Source organism: Didymosphaeria variabile (assembly GCF_027946475.1).
Source record: "Didymosphaeria variabile strain IMI 356815 chromosome Unknown scaffold_7, whole genome shotgun sequence".
Taxonomy (NCBI): Eukaryota; Fungi; Ascomycota; class Dothideomycetes; order Pleosporales; family Didymosphaeriaceae; genus Didymosphaeria; species Didymosphaeria variabile.
Window position 1 is genome coordinate 2,605,540 of NW_026611626.1, and position 20,180 is coordinate 2,625,719.

General features: G+C 53.3%; 8 protein-coding genes across 8 annotated transcripts; 4 read left to right on the top strand and 4 right to left on the bottom strand.

Annotated features, from left to right (window-relative positions):
* Positions 1-301: 301 nt before the first annotated feature.
* On the top strand, positions 302-2,416 carry N0V89_010014 (uncharacterized protein; the record flags this gene model as incomplete). Its single annotated transcript, XM_056218759.1, has 1 exon — positions 302-2,416. One exon carries the CDS (start codon positions 302-304, stop codon positions 2,414-2,416), a length of 2,115 nt encoding a protein of 704 aa, XP_056068024.1.
* A 263-nt stretch (positions 2,417-2,679) lies between these two features.
* N0V89_010015 (uncharacterized protein) lies at positions 2,680-3,162 on the bottom strand (the record flags this gene model as incomplete). The annotated part of the gene is made up of 1 exon (XM_056218760.1): positions 2,680-3,162. The coding sequence occupies one exon, from the start codon at positions 3,160-3,162 to the stop codon at positions 2,680-2,682; it is 483 nt and encodes a 160-aa protein (XP_056068025.1).
* Positions 3,163-4,175: 1,013 nt separating this feature from the next.
* N0V89_010016 (uncharacterized protein) lies at positions 4,176-5,354 on the bottom strand (the record flags this gene model as incomplete). Its single annotated transcript, XM_056218761.1, has 2 exons — positions 4,176-5,227; positions 5,288-5,354. 2 exons carry the CDS (start codon positions 5,352-5,354, stop codon positions 4,176-4,178), a joined length of 1,119 nt encoding a protein of 372 aa, XP_056068026.1.
* A 1,350-nt stretch (positions 5,355-6,704) lies between these two features.
* On the top strand, positions 6,705-7,563 carry N0V89_010017 (uncharacterized protein; the record flags this gene model as incomplete). The annotated part of the gene is made up of 3 exons (XM_056218762.1): positions 6,705-7,002; positions 7,075-7,100; positions 7,153-7,563. 3 exons carry the CDS (start codon positions 6,705-6,707, stop codon positions 7,561-7,563), a joined length of 735 nt encoding a protein of 244 aa, XP_056068027.1.
* A 30-nt stretch (positions 7,564-7,593) lies between these two features.
* On the top strand, positions 7,594-9,153 carry N0V89_010018 (uncharacterized protein; the record flags this gene model as incomplete). The annotated part of the gene is made up of 1 exon (XM_056218763.1): positions 7,594-9,153. The coding sequence occupies one exon, from the start codon at positions 7,594-7,596 to the stop codon at positions 9,151-9,153; it is 1,560 nt and encodes a 519-aa protein (XP_056068028.1).
* A 1,193-nt stretch (positions 9,154-10,346) lies between these two features.
* On the bottom strand, positions 10,347-12,234 carry UTR4 (enolase-phosphatase E1; the record flags this gene model as incomplete). Its single annotated transcript, XM_056218764.1, has 4 exons — positions 10,347-10,471; positions 10,909-11,226; positions 11,631-11,811; positions 12,202-12,234. 4 exons carry the CDS (start codon positions 12,232-12,234, stop codon positions 10,347-10,349), a joined length of 657 nt encoding a protein of 218 aa, XP_056068029.1.
* Positions 12,235-15,597: 3,363 nt separating this feature from the next.
* Positions 15,598-17,556, top strand: TPK2_2 (cAMP-dependent protein kinase catalytic subunit; the record flags this gene model as incomplete). The annotated part of the gene is made up of 1 exon (XM_056218765.1): positions 15,598-17,556. One exon carries the CDS (start codon positions 15,598-15,600, stop codon positions 17,554-17,556), a length of 1,959 nt encoding a protein of 652 aa, XP_056068030.1.
* Positions 17,557-18,914: 1,358 nt separating this feature from the next.
* MED6 (Mediator of RNA polymerase II transcription subunit 6) lies at positions 18,915-19,991 on the bottom strand (the record flags this gene model as incomplete). The annotated part of the gene is made up of 1 exon (XM_056218766.1): positions 18,915-19,991. One exon carries the CDS (start codon positions 19,989-19,991, stop codon positions 18,915-18,917), a length of 1,077 nt encoding a protein of 358 aa, XP_056068031.1.
* Positions 19,992-20,180: the final 189 nt, after the last annotated feature.

The following is a 20,180-nucleotide window of genomic DNA, read 5'->3' on the forward strand; positions in this document are numbered from 1 at the left end:
GGCAGAGTTAACCAAATTCTCGCGACGCCATCGCGGGTTACCTAGTTGGGGAGCAATCAGCAACGGACACGTATCTCGACATGATATGCTGGCTGGTTACATCCAATTATTCGGGAGAAAGAGGTGTATAGGCTAAGAAATCTTTAAGGCCACAAGCTAGGCAGCAGCCGAAAACGTTTAACAATGCTGATATTCTTAAGTTCCCACGTTAACAAGCATCATACGATATTCTTACCCTTGGGCATCCCCTCAAACCCAAGGACCCTTTTCTCCACCGACTAAGTAAGAAAAGCCTGAAACCATGTCGTGCGCCATTTGCAAAGACTTTAAGGGGAATACTGAACGGGAAAGCCAGTTCTTGGCTCAGCACGAGGCAAAGTTCACGTTAGAAGACTTGCGACTGTCGGCGAAGTCATGTCCTTGTTGCTGCATCCTACAGTCTGGAAGCCGTGGTTGCTTTAGTCAACATGGAATTGATGAGTCTACTGTACTTTCCGTAGAGCTTAAATTTTACTATCCATACGCCGACGAGGACTTGCACACGGACCATGCAGACAAGTATCTGTCGTTTTCCCTGATAGACAGTCAGTGGTTCTATGTGGAATTCTTCGCGAGCCAAGACAATCGATGTCCCATTCCTAAGTCTTGGGACTGCATTCCCACTAAGCCTAGGACATCGCAGCAAACTGATAGTGTGCGGGCCTTTGTCGCTCTCAAGAGTTGGATTGCACGGTGCATTGTCTCGCACTACCACCCTAAAGGCCATTGCGATCAACAAGAGCGTCCAGAACTGCCAACTCGAGTTGTAGATGTGGGCCTCACCGACGGAATCGTTAAGCTAGTGGAGCCCAAAGGAAAAAGGGGAAGATACATCTGCCTCAGCCACTGCTGGGGTCTTGTTCAAATCGCAACGACCACCAAATCAACTTTCGAAGAACGCAAAAGGGGTATAGCCTGGGGAGAATTGTCAAAAACATTCCAAGATGCCATCATGTTGACGAGAAAACTTGGGTTTGACTACATCTGGATCGACTCTCTCTGCATCATACAAGATGATGGTCGCGATTGGGGTATTGAGTCGGCTAAGATGGCTTCCGTATACAGCAACGGGTTCTTAACAATTGCTGCAACTCATTCGCCCAATGGTCAAGGCGGTCTCTTCGGAAGTACACGAGATTTTGAACTTCGTGGGAAGACCACACATGGGGAAGACTATCGGCTTTATTTCCGAGAACAGATTGATCACCAGATGCGCATGGACAAGTATGCTGCCTGGGGCACAACATATCCTAGGATGAACCCCACCGCAAGCTACTTCCCTCTCCTGACCAGAGCGTGGGTGTTTCAAGAACGTATGCTATCGACCAGAGTTCTACACTTTGGTCGGAACGAGATGTTCTTTGAATGTAGATCTTCTATCGAATGCGAGTGTGGAGACCCCTACGGTAATTACGACGGGTCTTTGATCAAGATGGAATATGCTGATGCGATTGCTGAACACATCGACGGCGAACCTGACCAAGCGTGTGAAGAACCAGACCAAGCGGATGAAGAACCGGACCAAGCGTATGAAGAACCGGACCAAGAGTATGAAGATTCGGACCAAGTGGATGAAGATTCGGACCAAGCGGATGAAGAAACGTACTACAAACTCGCACGGATATGGCGTACAATGGTCTCCTGTTATACACCACTTCTTCTGACCAAATCGAAAGATCGTTTACCTGCTATCAGCGGCTTGGCCAACCAAATGGCCCCCTTGAGAGATTCGAGGTGTCTTGCAGGGCTTTGGGAGCGAGATCTCAACGAAGATCTTCTTTGGATTGTATCTACAGGAAAAGAGCGGCCAAGACCATACCCGTTGAACGCTCCCACATGGTCCTGGGCTAGTGTTGAATCACCCGTGTATTACAGCGACGCGACCAACTATGGCAAATGGCGCGAAGGCATTGACGAGTATCCACCCCGCGAGCATTTTAGTGTCGTCGAGAGCTGTGAGTCCTGTTGGTCGATAGTCGATGGATTCGGGCCATCTGCTCAGGGTTCGCTCAGAATATCCGGACTGGTGGCCCAAGGAACACTTGAACAACAGATGGGCCCCAGGGAAAAGACGGCATCTACCGAATATTATGTCTCTACTGCAAAGGCTCGTTCGCGTATGAGACCGGACTATCTTCTGGACCATGAAGGGCCTGGCCAGACAAATCCTCTGACCTCGGTCCTGTGCCTTCGTATGAGCCTTGTAACAAAAGGTTACGACGACATGTTGGTATCACTTGTATTGAGGAAGTCTCCCAGAGACCACAATTCTTTTGAGCGAATCGGGGTTCTTTTAGACTCAGACGAATCTTATAACGCTGATCCAATAGGAGACCTATTTGATTCGGCAGACATACAGACTGTGATAATTCACTGACTGAAAGAACGTTTGGATGAGAGAAAAGGTATTACACTGAGCTTTTATGGCAGGCACAAATTCTTCTGAGCCAAACGGGGTCAATGAATAGAAAGAGTAGCTATACTCTATCTGGAAATGGGCATTTAGAGGCGGTCATCTAGCACCGAAACACAACATCTAGCACCAAAAAACATCATTCACCGATTACAATCACGACTCCACTTCTGGTTGGGAGTAGCTGTTTGATTCACTGCCCAAGGCTTGTGGGCTCCTACAGAGTACTAAGGAACAAGTCCAGCGTGATTTTTCTCACCGTTCATTGTGCCTCCGACATCCGTCTTATCGAAACCGTCGTTGACAGCCTTGATCAAGAACCCGTTGAATGTTTGGATTACTCCTTCGTTGGCCAAATTGTAATCCTCTTTCGCTGCCTCCAGCAACCAATAACCGAGATCATTCAGAGCGTTTTGTTGTGGTCCCTTGGTAGGAAACCCCCTGGATGCACCAAGCTTTTCCGAGTGTCTAGCGATCCATGCCGGCAACGCCGGTCGCTGCGCCGCTCGTTCTTGTTTCCACGGAACGACGTAGCCTCCAGCATTGAAAGTCGTGATTTCGGTGATAGCCGCCTGTCTGGCGTTGTCGTTTGCATAGCGGCCGCCGGCCACGGCACGAGCGGCGAACAAAGCCTTTGCTTCTCTGTCCAAGGCCGAATCAGGAGGGATGCCAAACTTTGCTCCGAGAAGCGGTCCGTTATTGTTTTCCATGGTTTCTGGAGGGATAGTCTGGAGGAGACAATGTAGGAGTTGATGCGAAGGAATTGCGAGGGTTGGTATGACTTTGAGAGCAGAGTGCGAACGTGCAGCTTAAATATGCCTCTGGGGTCCTCAACACACGCTCTAGACCTCAGAAGCCGCCAGGCCAAGAGATGTCCGGAATGGTGCTGCCGCCTTTCTGGATATGCCTGATCTTGGACGTGATAGTGCTGGTGTCTGTGCGAGCACAGCTGAGAGGTGCATATAGGAAGGCGCTGTAAGCGAAAATCAGTTTGACAAAGGTACATACGAACGGAGCCAACGTCACTGCGGAGTACCGAGCCGAAAAAGTGTCTCATCGACCAATTGATCTGCCAGGACACGTACGCTTGGTGTTGAAGTGCCGGGGAAATCGGCAATTCCGAACACTAAACATATCCCCAGACGCGTGTGCAGGACTCTCCTTTCAGATGTAAGGTGCAAACGAGTCATTACTTCAAACAGCGATGCCACAATTTTTTGCTATCCCAGATTGTTCCAGGTGACTCGCTTAGCCTTGAATCTATCACACTGGAGCGCTCACTAGAAGAACTGACCAGCTAAGAGCATCTCCATGCATGCCTAGTCACGTTCGCTTGCATTGATTCACAGCGTGCATCAACCGAAGTATCGAGACGCGCGGCGTTCGCCGAAAACTCATCGCTAAAGCATTTCACAAACTATAATGAAGCTGACCCAGAAATAGCCCCTTTAGAAGGTGCGATATGGTCTAGGGTGCAGGCAAAGCGCAATTATGCTATCGCTGAACCTGGTACGGTAGTCATGGCCTGAACATACTCGGCACGGTGGCTGATGGCGGTCATTTTCCATCGATCAAAGCCAGTTCCAAGACAAAGTGCTCTCTTTCTGTTTGATCCAAGCGATTTGCACAGTTGGAAGTAGGTAAGGAAACGCAATCAGATTATCGATTTGGAACTGCGAATTGCCCTGCAGCAGCACAAGCTATACAACGTACGCTTCTACCATCAAAAGTCTACCTCGTCTGGATTTGAAAGGAACACCTTCTCCCTATGAAGTTCTTCCGCTTTTGTATCTCCGAGTGTTTGACGAACATTATTCTCGATAACTCCCTTCAGACGAATAACATCATCGTCACTGTCAATTGAGTCGTTGACAGTGTGTACTAATTTGAACACATGTCTCAACGCATCGTCTCGACTGGTATACTCGTTGTTGGTCGTAACGTGATACTGCAGCAACCGAGCCGCAAGCCAACACTCTCTGTCAACCTTTCGACTGGCGCCGATATTGGCGTAGTTCGCGCGCATACCGTCAACTAAGATTGTCAATTCCGAACACAGCTGGCCAAGGTTGTTGTCGAGCAGTGAGCGGTGCTCATCCTTCAGTTTGCGAAGATGGTCCCACATGGCCCAGGCATCGTCTGCACTCTTGTGCCAAGTGTCTTCATTGTTTCTACAATTGTTGACCGCGTTGTCGATGTCGCTGTCGCCGAAAACATCATAAAAAAATCCCTCCAGAGTGTCAGCATGAGACCCGTTTACTAGCAACACAGTAGAGGTCCTTACAGATCTGCGTTCCTCGGCTTGCCTAAGAGCCGCTCGTGCATTCTCATGGTGGCCATGATGCACTTCGAAATTTTCCCAAGCCTTCGACACTGCAGCATCCAACCCATTCAATGTAACTTTCAACTTCTCTCCACCGTTCTTGATCCGTTCCGCGATCTGCCCATCTTCGCCGATCTCCTGTGTTGATTCGACTGCTTCAAGGGTCTGCTGGTCGACTACGCCTTCGCAGAATTCCGCCAGCTGCTTGAAGCAATCCACAACCACAGGGAGGGTTGGCACAGCTTTGCTCCCGATATCTGTATTGCCATCGGAATACGTCAAGAGCTCACGTACAAAGCATTCCAGAGCTTCATAAGCGGCATCGATCAATTTGTCGCGCCTTTCGAAGGCTTCTCGAGCAGCGGCCTGAAGCCTTTCGCTTTGCGCTGCCATATCAGATTTCTGCTGGCGCGTGTCTCTCTCCAAGTTATCGTATTCGGTCTTAACATTCTCTGTGGAAGATTAGCCTGTTCGTTTTCCTGACTATTCAATAAGCGCAGAGTACGACTTACCCATGGTTTTCTTCCACTTATCGACAGAGGCCCAAGAGCCTGTTTCCGTTGAAGACACGGCACCCATGCTGCACGATGTGGGTAGGTGCAAAGATCTCGGATACTGACAGAGTAGGAAACCGTAGTCAGGTAAACATCGAGGAAAAGGGTCCTCAGTCTCAATGTTGTGTCTGTGCCTCCAGCACCACATCCCAGCATGGCCAACCCCAAGCCACAAGACTCATTGAGTGCCTGTGTCCCAATTGAGAATTCTGGTGTCGTGAGTAGAAGCCTAGACTGTTGCTCACGAGCTTTCTTTTCGGAGTAGCCGAGTGAAAGTGGGTTGGTTTCACTGGATGGGATTGTGGAGTGTGATCTGATTACAGTAGTTCTTGCTCGTCCATGCAGGAATTGATCGATCACGGACCCATTGTTGACGCACAAAACTGATGTGGCGAGCTGTGAGCGATACGGTGTGTTGGTAAGAAATCGGCGGAGCCGGCACTTGGAGCTACTGATTGTCGCTTGCGAAGCCGGGCGTTCTCTGAAAGACGCGAACTTCGCTAAGTGAGCCCGAGCACCGGGTCCAAAAGAGCGAAGAGAACCGATCGCCAGCTGAATGCAATGTGATTGAGCACAAGCTAATGTCAAGGGTTGACGAAAAGAGCCCATGCGCAACTGTTAAGACACTTTCGGGCGATATATCGTAGGACGCAGCTATCTACGGTCTGGCCAAGCCACAGTCCACCCCAAAATGTGAGTTACGACGCGTCCATGGCCGAGAGCTTCATAGTATCATGTACCGTTCAAGAACTTGATACGGGTTTGTGGCTGGCTGTCGGACGGAAAGAAGCGACGATGGCACGTACCTGTGTTGCGTGATTGGTTGCAAAGGGTTTTAGCTCGCGTCGCACGCAACGTGCCGATCCGCGGCTCCACAGTAGGCTTCAAATGTAGGGAGATGGGGAAGCTGAACCTGCAAGGTCAGACCCATCGACAGCATCGTGCGTGAGCAGTAACGACACGGCAAACGTGCTTCTGCAGAGGGGTGAAGCCTAGCTGAGGACTCCATCTGGACAAAGACATCTGGACCAAGCGAGCTCCTGCAGATGAGACCATGTCTCGACTCAAGCACGGCAATACCAATGCGCGTCTCCGTTCACACATGCGAAGCGGTTAGCATGTGCTCTAGCCAGAGCCATGGCTGGCGAGTCTCACTCTTCTCCAAGCTGAGGAAAGCGATGCGAAGAGACTAATACCATCAGCTATGGAACGTTGAACGGACAGGTTCAAGAAAAAACCATATATAAATGGTTCTTCTACTCAAGCCAGTACGATCACAACCCTTCACCAGCCCTCTTTTGACCACAATTCCGTTGCCTCAATCAATAGATTCGATACCGTCCTCTTCTTCAAACCGGTCCGCTCACCACTATCTATGGCTCTCAATCAAGCAGACGCGTTGGCGGAGCTCGAACGAGCGAACCAGCAGCGCTTGAAAAACGAGTTCAGTGGCAAGGCTGGCACCAAGTTCGTTGCGGAAGTCAGAGAGAGCATGCTCTTCCAGTATAATTGGGCTGACCTGCTCTCCGCTGCACCCACTGCTTTGTCGCTGTTAGGAGCCTGCCATGTTGCTTCGTCGAGCCAGGAAGCTGCTGCCATAAGCCTAGGCTCGGCCATGCCACAGGGCGGCTGGAAGCATATGCAGGTCGCACAGAAGCCTACTTTGAAGGCCTGTCTTGTATATGTCGGCGATTGTGGCGTGAAGGCATTCAGCATCGCGGCCACTAACATGGACTCTATTGCAGGTACAGCTGGGGACTTGACCGAGATTGTAAGTGTGATATAGGTTGATCAAATTATACGGTGTGCTGACCTCTGTGCAGGTCACTGAAGTAATTCGAAGCACCCAGAAGCTCCCTGATCCTGGTTACGCTCGCATCCTCGACAACAAATTGAACCAGCTTCGACGCCTTTCCGATAGTTGCCTCAAATATGCCGATGATACCGAAAAGGCCTTCGATATTTGGCTGCTCTGTGTCACTGAGTTTCATGTAGCTTCCGTTCAGAAGCACGGTACCTCGGAGGCTGAGTCCGAAGAGAACACCTCGAAGAGGTTGCAAGCTGAGATCGAATCAACATATACTCAAGATACGATCAAAAGTGCAGAAAAGTATGCCAACGAGATGCTCAAGTCTTTGAATAAAGCCGAAGATGCATTCCAGAAAGCGAACGACGATGTGCCATCAGGTGAGTTGCAGTCGACAAAGCCCAAACCGAGCAACATCGTTGACTGATCTGTTTACACAGCCTGGGAGACTTGTGCTATGGGCGCTATCAACTCCATTGCCCAAGCAGGTCCGTCCATTATTGCACAAGCTCTACCTGCTCTCATCAACGGCATGAACCCCGTGTCAGCTGTCTCATCCATAGCCGGAGCCTTCGGTCAGGCCGCAAGCCAGGGTGCCGCTAACGCACCCGGCGGAAATCCTCTGGTGTCTTCAATGATTGGCGCAGTAGCGGGACAAGCTGCCAGCACCGGTGCGAAATCAACTGGAGTCCTTGCAGCAGCTTCGAAAGAGGTCGCACCTCCCGCTGACCCTGCTTACTCGACCGCTCCTCTCATTGCACCTTTCATCAATGACTTCTATGCATACTTAACTAGTGGTCCCGACAATGGTATCGATTGGACAAAATTCAAAGACTCCAAGAAGGATGCAGATGGCAAGATCCAAAAAGCCCATGGCATCACATGGCTCCTCACGAATGTGAAGCAACAAGAGAAGTCGGCTCGACTTGGTACTGGACAGCCGAGCGTTGACCTCAAGGATGCGTTTGCTAAGACGATCAAGACGATTGAGTCCATCAAAGCTGAAGTGCTCAAGTCCTCCGATCTAGGATCCGAAAAGACTTCTGTAGATACGATCAAGACCTGGCAAGCGGATATGAAGGAAGTCAAGGCAACGGTTCTCCAGCTCGACACCACCGCCAAGTCGTTCCCTGGGACTTCGACAAGCACTCCCCAGATGCGAAACCTTAAGATCGACGTGCCGAAAACGGATTACACGGCTCAGAATGCAGCGCTCAGTGCTGCCACCGAGAAACTCGCCATCAACCAGAAGGCTCTTGAATCCTCCCAGCAAAACTATCAAGCCGCAGCCGAGAGCGCTCTCAAGGTACAGCAAGAACTTACCGCCATTCAAACGAAGCTCAAGGGTCTTGAAGTCGAAGGACAAACGCTTGAGAAAGTCAAGGAGATCCTCGTAGACTGCATCGCCACGCTAGTCCAGCTCAAAGTCCAAATCAACAAACTGAAGAGTTTCTTCGGCGCCCTGTCCACCATGGTGCGCATGGTCGTCCAGAACAAGGTCAAGAAGTTCGACGAAGACGTCTCCAGCCTTGCCACAGATGCAAACAAAAAGCAGATCCTACGCTTGACAGACATGGACATTGAGATCATCTACAGTAGCACGCTCCAGATCAAGGCGTACTTCGAGCTGCTACAGACCATCGCTCGCATGTACAGCACGATGCATGTGGAGCATGTTTCCAAGGGCATCGATCTCGTGTGGGATCTCAGCCAGGTGCTCAAAGACGAGAGCCAGGTTCGGGCGAAGCGCGACGCGCTGAATAATTGGGCTGAGGCCGCGTCTAGGGCTATCATGAAGACTATTGGTGAGAAGCAGAACGAGATCAAGGAAGGGTTGAGAGAGCGTATCGACAATATTGCAGAGCAGACGCAGATGCTGGAGAAAGCCGGTGTGCCGAAGCCAGATCCGGTGTTCGTCGCTGCTATGAAGACTGGAGCTGCTACTGTGACGGAGCATGTTGACAAGAACATCTCGCGGGGTCTCGCGGTGGAGGTGAACGATGATATCAGTTGTTAGATTCTAGTGTATCAGTTACATATCTTCAAATGCATTATTCTTTTATACAATTATATAGTGAACGTTCTTATGCCAGAGTTTCAGCACTGCCTACCGGAAATGAGAATCAGTGGGCGCGGATACTGATGGACTTCGCGATGTAGCAGCGTCGCATTATTACTCGGAAGATCACAGTCCCATGGAGTCATTTTCACCATTTCCAGCAAAGCAAGATTTCAGCGCAAACACGACACATCATTCAACCATCTTAAATGCCCCCTATCTAGACGGCGAACGATCAGCAACGCTATTAAACACACTGCCAACTTCAAGATAGACGCAACATAGAAGGTATCACTATCACTACCCCTATCCAGACAGCACACTATCAAACAATCATCCACTCACCTCATCCTACCACACCAAACTTGTAGACCACCAGCCGCGTCAACCAGCAGTCGCAGTCGCAGTCGCAGTCACACAAAACACAGAGAACGCCTGACGTCCACACCACCTATCCTCCCACCCCTCCCTCCATCTGAAGCCGCAACCGTTTCGCAACCGAACCACTCTTTCCAACCCCACATGACCTCATGCAACGGAGCAGATCACCAGATAATCGCACCTCTTGCGCCTCACGCCGCAGATAGCGATACACGTTGCGAGAAAGGATAATCGCGCATGTCGCGGGTAAAAGTGGTATGGTCGGATGTTTGTTTACGTACACATACGCATACGCATACATATACACATGCAGCCCATCGGGATCTCGTCACCACAAGCAGAAAGGGCGCACGTGAGAGGGGAAAAAGAGGATACGTGTCCTGACAGGGCTGCTACGTCACTACGTGGAACTACGTGGAGAAGGTGTCGCGTGTCGTATGCAGGAGTGCATTAGCAGTCGTTGGTGGTGGGTTGGCATGTGTACTATCTTGCAGGAGCATGCATTCCTTTGGCCGCGAAACTGAAACTGTTTACACGAGAGGAGGTTCTACTTTAATCTGGCTTAGGTACAGCGCGCCAACCAACATGCCACAGCCCTTCCTGGAACCATACTGTGTAGCCTTGCCTTGCTTGGAGTGGAGATATCGTCGTGGCAGCCTTTCTTTGCGTCGAGTATCTATCTGTATCCGTGGTAACGAAACGAGGTGATCTCGATGTTTCGTAGCATGACGTCGCACGTTGGTCGCTTCGATCGACAGCTGCGCTCGGCATCACGGCAATTCCGTCAACTGCTGGATGACGGGAAAGCGCTCCCTGTCCTGCGCAGCCAACGCCGCGTTGCCGGGACGATCCACAAGCAGCGCATACACGCCTGCCTCCTTTGCGGCTTCTGCTTCTGTACACCTGCATGTCAGCATGTTGTTTACGTCTATAATGCAGCTCGCGAATGTGATTGGGCGAGCGTCGAAACGAAATGATCTGCGAATGCAAACGCGGAGCTGGGATGCTTGGCTTGTTTCGGTAAATTAATGGGCGGGCGCAATGACGGAATGGGGTGTTTTGGCGGATTGGCTCCGAAACAAGATGGTTTGCTTGCCGGTGTTGGTGTTGGGATGCGTTGTTGGTAAGGTCCATATTAATAGAGGCGGAGCTGCTGCGCCGTGGAGTTGGAGCGATACGGGCCAGTGCTTGATCGGAGACGGTTTCAGGTAGACACCAAGCGAGTCGCCCAGGGTAGAGCGCGTAGACATTCCGCGTAATCGGAGAATAGAATAGAGTGACGGGGAAATCGCGGGAGAATTGCAAACGACGTCAACTGAGGTTGATACGTACCTTTTACGTTGTCAGTGAGGAAGGTCACTTGAGCAGCCTTCTGGCCCAGTTCACTACAGATCTTCTCATACGAGTCCTTCTCGAGTTTGGACCCGGCGATGGTAGGATCGAAGTGAGCTGCGAAGAGAGGCTTCAGGTCGCGTGTGGTTGAGCCAGTCTGGACGAAGGAAAAGAATTGCAGCTGGGCTTGGACGCTGCCGGAGCTGAAGATGGCAAGAGTTTTGCCAGCATTCTTCCAGGCCTCAAGTGTGGGTATCACATCGTCGAAAAGAGGAGTTCTGAGGTCGCCGTCCTCATATCCAGTCTTCCATAATTTGCCTATTGAAGTGGTCAGACTGAAGCCGAAAGCACTGTTTGCGAATCCACGTTGCAGTGGAGGCCCCGGAAGGCACTTGCGATGAAACTTGGTAATCAGGAGGATGTTCGGTATAGCTGTGGTAAGCAAGCACTAACGAGGATGGGCTAGGGTTACGTAACGTGACAACGCAGCGCGTCTCCAGAGTGCTACGACAGCGAAGCGGATTATCGCAGGGTCCGCTGCTTGCGACGGTCCGAATGACCAAGACCGATATCCGCTAACATGAGGCAGAGATCGGGGATATGACGTGGCGACGATCGCTAGGAAACCCCCGGATTGGTGAAGGGTCACGACTACTGAAGAATGGGGGATGTGCTTGCGATAACGGCTCCAGTACTGATAACAAGACCCAGGGTTGACCTACCTTGGAGTTGCTTCAGATACACGGCTTTGATGTCCCTACGCGTCAAGTCCTGCACGTGAGCGAGCAGCGTGTCGGCATTCGGTCTCGTCTCTTCAGGAAACCCCGCGATCAGGTCCTGGAAGGCCGGATCGTGCCACGAGTCGCGAGCAAGCTTCGCGAGACGGTCGACAGCATACGGATACTGTTTTGGTGAGCAATTGGCCCTGGGGTAAGCGGACAGTGTCCGTCCGTTGGGGCTGGGGTGTCGCGTGACGGGTCATGGAAAGTTAAAGATGGCGATAGAATCCGAAAAGGACAGATTGCATCCAGAAAGGAAATGAGTGGCTTGACGATATCCGAGAGAGGTACAGAGGGCTGGACAGCGGCCCGTCTGGGGCCAGTGATGGATCACACGCTCTTGACTGCGGGGAAGCAACCTCGTTGCGACGACGGAAACTAACGACTAACTTCAGGAAACGGAGAGACGGCTTACCAGGACGTCTTTGACGAAGGAAATGCTAGAAATGGTTCCCTCTGCAAGCGTTACACAGCAGCGTCAGTGTTGTCTTGGGTAACGGTTGCGTGCATGTACTGGCGGTTCGAGACCCCAAGACGTGCTGGGCATGGTGGCGTGAACCTGGGGTGCAGCTCCCGGGAAAACCACCCAGCGCGCACGCGATGGAAGCGCGTGTTCCTACGATACGAGCATGTCTGTCGTGCATCGAGAGGGCTGCTGGCTAGACCAGGCCAGAGAAGCTCGTCGGGCGGTTCCATCGAGTGCGCCGCCAGAAGAACTGCCGGCGAGCAGCTGGCGCGGGGCAGGTGTTTTTACACTCACCAATATCGAGCAGAACAACCTGAGAGTCTTCCCATCGCGCCTGGTTAAGGGTTGCTTGAGACATTGTCGTCGCAGACTGTGTTGATTGGGAAAGCGGTGAAGGGCGGTGAGTGGAAAATTTTCAGAAATACAAACAACGTGTTACTGGTGGTGTGCCGCGACGCGCTCTGGTTGGTCCAGTACTGTGCGTTGAGAGATGGTGGAAATACACAAGGCAAGGCGGTCAGTGTGATATTGTGATATGGGCTAGTAGAGCAGGGCTCTGCCAGGTAGCAAAACACGAATGCGAAGGCGTACAAGTCGAACGTGCAAGAGAAAATTTTCAGACAGCATGGCAATGGCGAAAGTGCGGTGGGCAGGAGCAGTGTTCGCTGTGCAGAAATGCCTGTCGCGGTGTTTTTCGAGCTTGCAATGCCATCGGACAGGCGCAGCAGAGTGCTTGTGTACCCGACCCAAGTCCGCCGCTTACACGTGTGTGTTGTTATACCTATTGATCCCGAAGTAAATAAACAAACAGACTTCCTGAAGCTGGATGGGTATCAGATTCCTAACGCGATCCACGTTCCATCTTGACAGCCCCCGGCTGCTGCAGCGGACCGCCGCTCCACACGAGCAGTCCACTTTTCAGATCGTGAAGCTATGGATTTGTTCAGTATGCTATAGGCTAGATAAAAGCCGAATACAGTGTGTTGTCTGGGCCTTTTTCGTTGTCGCTTCTCACCGCCCTCAAAATCAGGGGGCAGGGTGGATACCTCTGGTTGTCCTGCATTAGTAGCGTTCGGATTTCCCTCGAGTACCTGTGAGGATTTGTTCCAAGGTCATGCACGATGCTGCCAGCTGCAGGAAATATGCAGCGTTCCTGTTGTGGACTACTCGCAGGCTTAGCCACGACGCGCTACGGAGGAATGGACGCTGGGCGCCTGCCCGAAGCCGGACAGCGAGTGCAGTTGGTCGGAGAGGATTGGTCTTGCCGCGATGCCATTCGTGTAGGCGGCTGTACACCGACTTTGTTTCATCTCCGCGCAATGCCCTTTCCGGCCAGTGTCCTGAGGCCACGATGCTCGAAGCGATTCGCGCTGGGCGAGGCAAGTAAGCAGCAGAGTGGCGGACGGCGGACAGCATGAGCTTTCCCCAGGTCCAAGACGTCGCGGCTTCTACCCGCCGGCCGTGCTCAGAGTGGAACTCGAGGGGACACGGAGCGACATGGCTGGGTGCACCAAAGGGTTTCCGAGCGCCAGCGTGTTGAAACGCTTGCGTGCTCAGTGGGAGGGGTTCGTCCAAGCAGCCCCTGAGGCCTACAGCTTCAAAAGACGGGTGCGACGACGCGCTCAACGAGCCGGCGGCGTGGGAAATGAGCTTGAGCGCTCGACAGAGGTACGATAACGGCAGAGCGGCAGTTTGGCAGCGCGTTGGAGGAGAGGCTGCGATCAACGAAGCACGCAAGCCGAGGCCAATGAGAGGCCAGCTGTCATGTTGTGCGACGTGGTGTTTGACCAGGCACCGCGCTGTTAGACAAAGAGAGAGTACGCTTCTGGGCGGGATCAGCGCCGCGAGCGTCCAGCCTGCCAGGTCGGCGCGCGCTCTCGCTGGCCTGCGCATCTGTGCCCAGTTCTGGGTTCCCACTGCGTGCCCAGTTCCCAGTTGCGTCGCCATCGCGATTGCGACTTGCAACGAGCCCATCCTCGCGGCAGCGTCATAATCGCCCGCCTCCGTCTTTGCCCGCCGCTCCCAGCAGGGCAGAGACACGTGAGAGGCTCCCAGATGGCAGGTGGGCCCGTCGCGCAACGCGGACAAAGGCTGGTGGAGAGTTCCAGCGCATCGCTGGAACAGGCGGCAGGAGGGCGAGTCCAGATCACCCTGGACGAAAACATGCGTAACCTCCCCCGGTCGAACCTTCCAGCACCCACTGGCTGCTAGCTTGGTCATTTGCGGCAAGCGCCGCGCTAGTCATGCGCGCCCCATATCGGGCCAAGCGTGCCTTCGTTCCCAGACCGCTGCGCCTGCTGTGCCATAAGTGAAGGGGGCTGCCCGGCTTTGCCTTCCATCACTCACCGAAGCTTGCCATGTCCTGATAACACACCATCCGCCCTCCTTCGTCGTCGTCGTTTTGCTCGTCGCAGCCAGCGTCCCTTCCGCATTCCACCTTCACACCATCCTCCCTCCCTAATACGACTGCTCCTGCATTCCTCGTTCGTTTCCCTCGCAACGCTCCTGCCTCGCTCAGCTCGACGACATCACCCGACCTCATCCAAGCCTCTCTCACCCACGCCTCCATCTACCCAACCACGCCTCGACCATATAACGGACCATCTACCTAACGCCGCTGGTCTTTGATGTGATAGTGCGGAAGCAAGCTCCTGGCCATCACCCACTACACAGCCTCAGCCTCGCCTTGCACCTCCGAGCTCCGATCCTCACATCAGCCTCGGCTTCGAGATCCGCCGACCTAGCTTCGTGGCCAGACGTTTGATGCTTCCATCCGTCGTCTGCCGCCAGTGAAAGCCGCCTATCCTAGCATCCTCGTCCTTTCGAGTCCTTTGCTAGTCGACTGAGTCTTGCCGCTGACTCACGCCTCCAACAAACCCACCCTAGACACTCGATCCTGTCTACACCTACGCCTTGCACGTATTACGACTCTCTCTCTCCGTCTCCACCTCACGCAGCGATACTCTTGCTCTTGCTTTTACCCGGACGTCCAGCACTCCGACCTGCCTTTCTTTCGACCGCTCGTTGACTCGGGTTATCCATACAAAATTAATACAGCCAATGAGCACCACACTCTCTTGAGACTTTCCTTGTCCTTGCAGCCTACGGACCCCTGTGCATATTCCCGACGGCCCGTTTGTTACCAGTTCCCCTCGGAGCGACCTACTACAACTAGCAACCTGTTTACTTGACGACATTTCTTCTGTGCCTTTTACCCCATCCCGGATCCGATCATCATAAGCCATTTATTCCTATCTTCATCGAAGCTTGCAACACCTAAAAGTCCATTAGATCATCGCTTCGCGGGTTCGACGGCCGTCAACCCTTTTGTTTGGTTACGAAATTTCACGTCAGCGTTCCCAATCGACCTTGCCGCGCTCCGCCACGGGGTATACCTTTGGATCCCCTCGGCCAGCTCCCTGTTATTATCCCAAGAGTCCCCCTATGGAGTGCATGCGCGATCAGCTTTACGAGGGTGTTGTGCTCAATGGACGGTATGAAACCATATCGCCCCTCAATCATGGCTCCTTTGGTATGGTCTTCCAGGCCAAGGACCTCGTAACCGAGGAAGTCGTTGCCATCAAGGTTATCACCAAGTCGACCGCAACTGTCACCTGCCCCACCGCCTTTGCCATCGACGAGCGCTCTGAGGAGCTCGGTGTCCATCTTCGTCTTGGCTCGCACCCCAACCTTGTGAATCTTCTTCAATCGTTCGAGACCACCAACCACGTCTACCTTGTTCTTGAATTCTGTTCCAACGGCGACTTGTACGAAGCCATCCGCCTCAACAAAGGTCCTTTGGAAACCGAGCATGTTCGGGACTTCATGCATCAACTTGTCGGTGCCGTGGAAGCCATGCATTCGAAGGGCATCTATCACCGCGACATCAAGCCGGAGAACATCTTCCTGACACAGTCTGGCTTGATGAAGCTCGGTGACTTCGGCCTTGCTACTACCGATGCCTGGTCTTGGGAGGTTGCTGTTGGTAGCGATCGCTACATGGCGCCTGAGCAGTACGACCCCACCAGCGCCGGCTATTCAACCGCCAAGGCAGACATCTGGGCCATAGGCATCTGCCTCTTGAACGTCCTGTTCTCGCGCAATCCCTTTGCTGTTCCCTCAGTCTCGGATCCCCTGTACGCCGACTTCGCTCTTGACCGCCAGAGCCTCTTTGATGTCTTCCCCAACATGTCTCAAGACACGTACGAGGTTTTGATCCACTGCCTGGCCATCGATCCCGAGAAGCGTGACCTGTCTCTTGTCAAGGAAGCACTTGATCGTGTCATCAGCTTCACTATCGATGACGAGACTCTTGACGATTTCTGCGCAGATGAATACGACCCTGTCGTTGCCAGCGCCAACCGCGAGCCCCTTCGTACACCGTCCATCTCGACTCCTCAGCTCGACCAGGGTGGTTCTTTCCCTTGGGCCAAGGCTTTGGCTATGTCCCCACCTCAACCTATTCGTCAGTTGTCAGTCATCCCGGATACTGAGATCTATCCCGATGATCTCTATGCTGGTCATGGTGGTCGTTCCTGGTATGATGTCAAGCCCGCCAACGCTTCCAACGCCTCCTTCGTCGACTCGGGTCTTGGAGAGTCTATTGATTCGGGTCTGGGCCTTTCGTTCAAGCCTTTCGATGTTCCGGCCCCGGCACCCATGAACATTGCTCGATCCAAGCCCATGCCAATTGCCGCCTCACTCCCAGCCAAGGCCTTCAACAGCATGGCATCAGTGTTCGGCAAGAAGCGTGACGTCATTTCCAAGAGCTGGAGCGACCTTTGGGACGAAGAAGATGACGACATCACCATCGAGGAAATCGAGAACAGCTTCACGCCAAAGAAAGAGAAGCCATTCGTCCAGTCAGAGGCTGGCTCTGGTGTCTCTACTCCTCGCGGCGGTCTCGCTGAGCTCAAGAATCCTGCTATGGTCAACAACAGCAGGAGCCGCTCTCCCAAACCGAGTCCAATCTCCACCAGCCACGTTAGTGAGCAGACTGGTTTTATTTTCGAAGAGCACAACGCGGCAGCTCCGCGCTACTCTCCACCTTCTAAGCGCACGGCCGCAGACAAATGGGCTGCACTTGGTGATCGCAGGCGCTCTCCGCAGTCTGCACAACATACGCCTCAGAAGCCTGTGAAGACGCCCGCGAAGCCCATCAAGCAGCAGCAGCCACCAACTCCGAACTCCGCCCGGAAGCGTAGCCGGACTGGAAGCTGGAGGCGCCCCATCCATTGGGGCCCCAGCCCCCAGCATGAGAATGCTGATATTTGGTCCAAGTCCAAAAACAAGGACATCGATACCTGGAGCCTGAGTAAAGACTGGCGTCGTAACCATGCACCTTTGCATGACGACATCGGTGACCTTGAGTGGGTTGGAGGTTGGAATGACCTCCACTTGTAGTCTTGACTCTTTTCATCCCTTGAATTTTTTTCTTTCTTTATTGGGAACAAACAAAAAACCCTTTTTCAACATACCATCTTACCGGAGGACCCCTAGGATGCAAGGAGCGTCCACCATACAAGAGTTTGTAGCGCTAGAGATACCATTTCCTTACTCTCCTCTCCTCAGAACCAAACCGATACCCACATTACCTTTCCAATCATGTCTCACTTCTCTGCTTCTCGCCGAAGTACATAGATGTTATGTACTTTGGCACACTGTATCATTTTAAGAAGCAACTCTTTGGTATCTCTTTGTTAGTGCTCGGGTGCATCACAAACTGCATATGGAAGGGGTTGGATGGGATGATTCAAACTGATATCTGATATGAAGGGAAGGGCGTTTTTATTGATTTGGCGCGCAGTACTTCTCCCAAGGGATGATTAGATAGTCAAGACTCGTATCCGTCAGAAGCATCACTGCCATGCGGCGCTGGTGCTTCGGGATTTACCCACTCAAAAACCGTCTTCTGATTGCGAGTGTGCTGTGACTGTGGACGAGTTGGCTAATAATCTCAGAGGCTGGCGACTGGTAGAGACCTTGGGTAAGAACTAGCAGCTACCGTGGTTGCACTTGTCAGCGCTTCCACTTTCCGGTATCGGTATGTGGATGCTTCCCAACAACCTTACATCTGAGCTCCTGATCGCATACTCTGTAGATAGCAACGATAGATCTGCATTGACTAAACTCATACATTACTGCCTATCCTCGGCGACGCGCGTGACTCCAATGCCAGCCCCTTCGATAGTCGATGAGGCCATGGACAGTAGTGTACTCGTAGCCCATCACGCCATGCCACTAACGAACGTCACGACGTTGTGTGTACCCACACGCGCAATGTCAAGCCCAGCCACCAAGGTACATGTGCACATGGTCTCGTGGCATGGCTAGCGGCCGCATGATGCAAAGCCATTCGTATAGTATTACTAGGCTACAGCGCCAAGGTCGGAAATCGATCTCGAGTCCGCTACTAGCCACCGTGTTTACACTGCGGAAAGAAAGCTCTTGATGTATGGCGTGGCGTGGCGTGGTGTGGTGTGGTGTGGTGTGGTATAGGCGTGCATACGCATATGCAATGCAGGTGCAGTTGAGCGGAGTGGAATGGAGGACCCGGTCGTCCAATGCCGTGCTCTTCGGGGGGTATCACTTAATCAAAATAACGGAATCCGAAAAGCACGTCACGCGAGCGCTCACTCCACCGCCCGTCTGTGTCCACGGTCTCGACGGCACCGACAACGGCACCGGTAGACAGACGCACCCGCCGCCAGATATGCACTGCGATGTCTAAGGGTGCACCTTGCTGTCGGCGTGGAGGCAGGCTATATCTGCGGACCCGTGGGTGTAACCGGGCTCGCAAGACTGCCGGGTCCCTTTGACTTTCGGCGCTTCTCCTTGCCCGGCTTCGGCTGGCTTGCTATGCTGGCCTTGCGGGAGAAGGACTCGGTGGCGGGAGTGGCGGGTTTAGGCGTGGACGTGGAAGACTGGAGACCGCTCTGCGTCTGCGAAGTGGAGATGGACAGTTGACTTGGTTGCGACGCCGCCTGCGCTGCGGCAGCCTGGTGCGCGGCAGCCTGCTCGGCGCGCTTCTTCTCTTCCTCGCGCCGCGTCACCGTGTTGCGCCAGCTGTGCGTGAGCACGAAGGAGCCTGGCTCGCCCTGCAGCGGGTTCTCGTCGACGTACTCCTCGAAGTAGGCTTCCGTGCGGTCGAGCGAGCGGAGGAAAAAGGCGTCTGAGAAGGTCTCGAAGGGGTCCGCGGCAGTGGGTTGCACACCGGGCTGTTGCGACGCTTCGGGCGCGGGACTACCTGCACGGCTTCCTGCGCGGCTCCCAGCGCGACTCCCGCTGCTCGCCTTCGCGAGGTCGAACGACGGCGGCACGTACGTGTGTCCTGTTGCGGGGCTGAAGTGCGACAGGTCCTTGGACAGCTCCATCAGCTCCTGCAGCTGCGTGCTCACGCTCAGCAAGCGCGTCTGCAGCACATCCAGGACGCTCTTCGCCATTACAATCCTCGTCCCCTGCGTAAAATACGTAGCCGTGACCTCGATCTTCGCCGTCTTCCCCGTGTTCTCATCTACGCTCTTCTCCTGGCGCTGAATCACCCATGGCTCGCCGTCGTTCTTGGGCTCGTACGCGACAACGTATTGCGTGCCGTACGGATAGTCTGTGCGCAGGCGCTCCTCGAAGGCGAGCCGGTTGTTGAAGATGAGTTCTTGCTGAGGGGTGCCGCCGACTTGGCGGAGGAGGCTGTTGTTGTTGGAGCCTTGGTCGAACCACGGCGAGTTGTAGAAGTACCAGAGGATTGTGTTGGAGTTGAGGGTACCGGCTGCGGAGAGAGTGGGGAGGAGGTCGGGGCGATCGAAGAACTGTTCGTCTTCGGGCGCTGGTTGGGGGACCATGGCGCGGACGGTGGGATTTGGGTATGTGGTGAGCGTGTCAGTGAGGAATGTACGCGCGCTATGTAGCTTGTAGACTGCCTAGTGGTGGTTGAAATTGTGTTCTGTGGGTTCTCTTTACTGTGTACGCGACGATTGAGTTGAGAGAACGAGTACGGGAAGGACGATTGGATTGTGGAAGCTTTGTTCGAA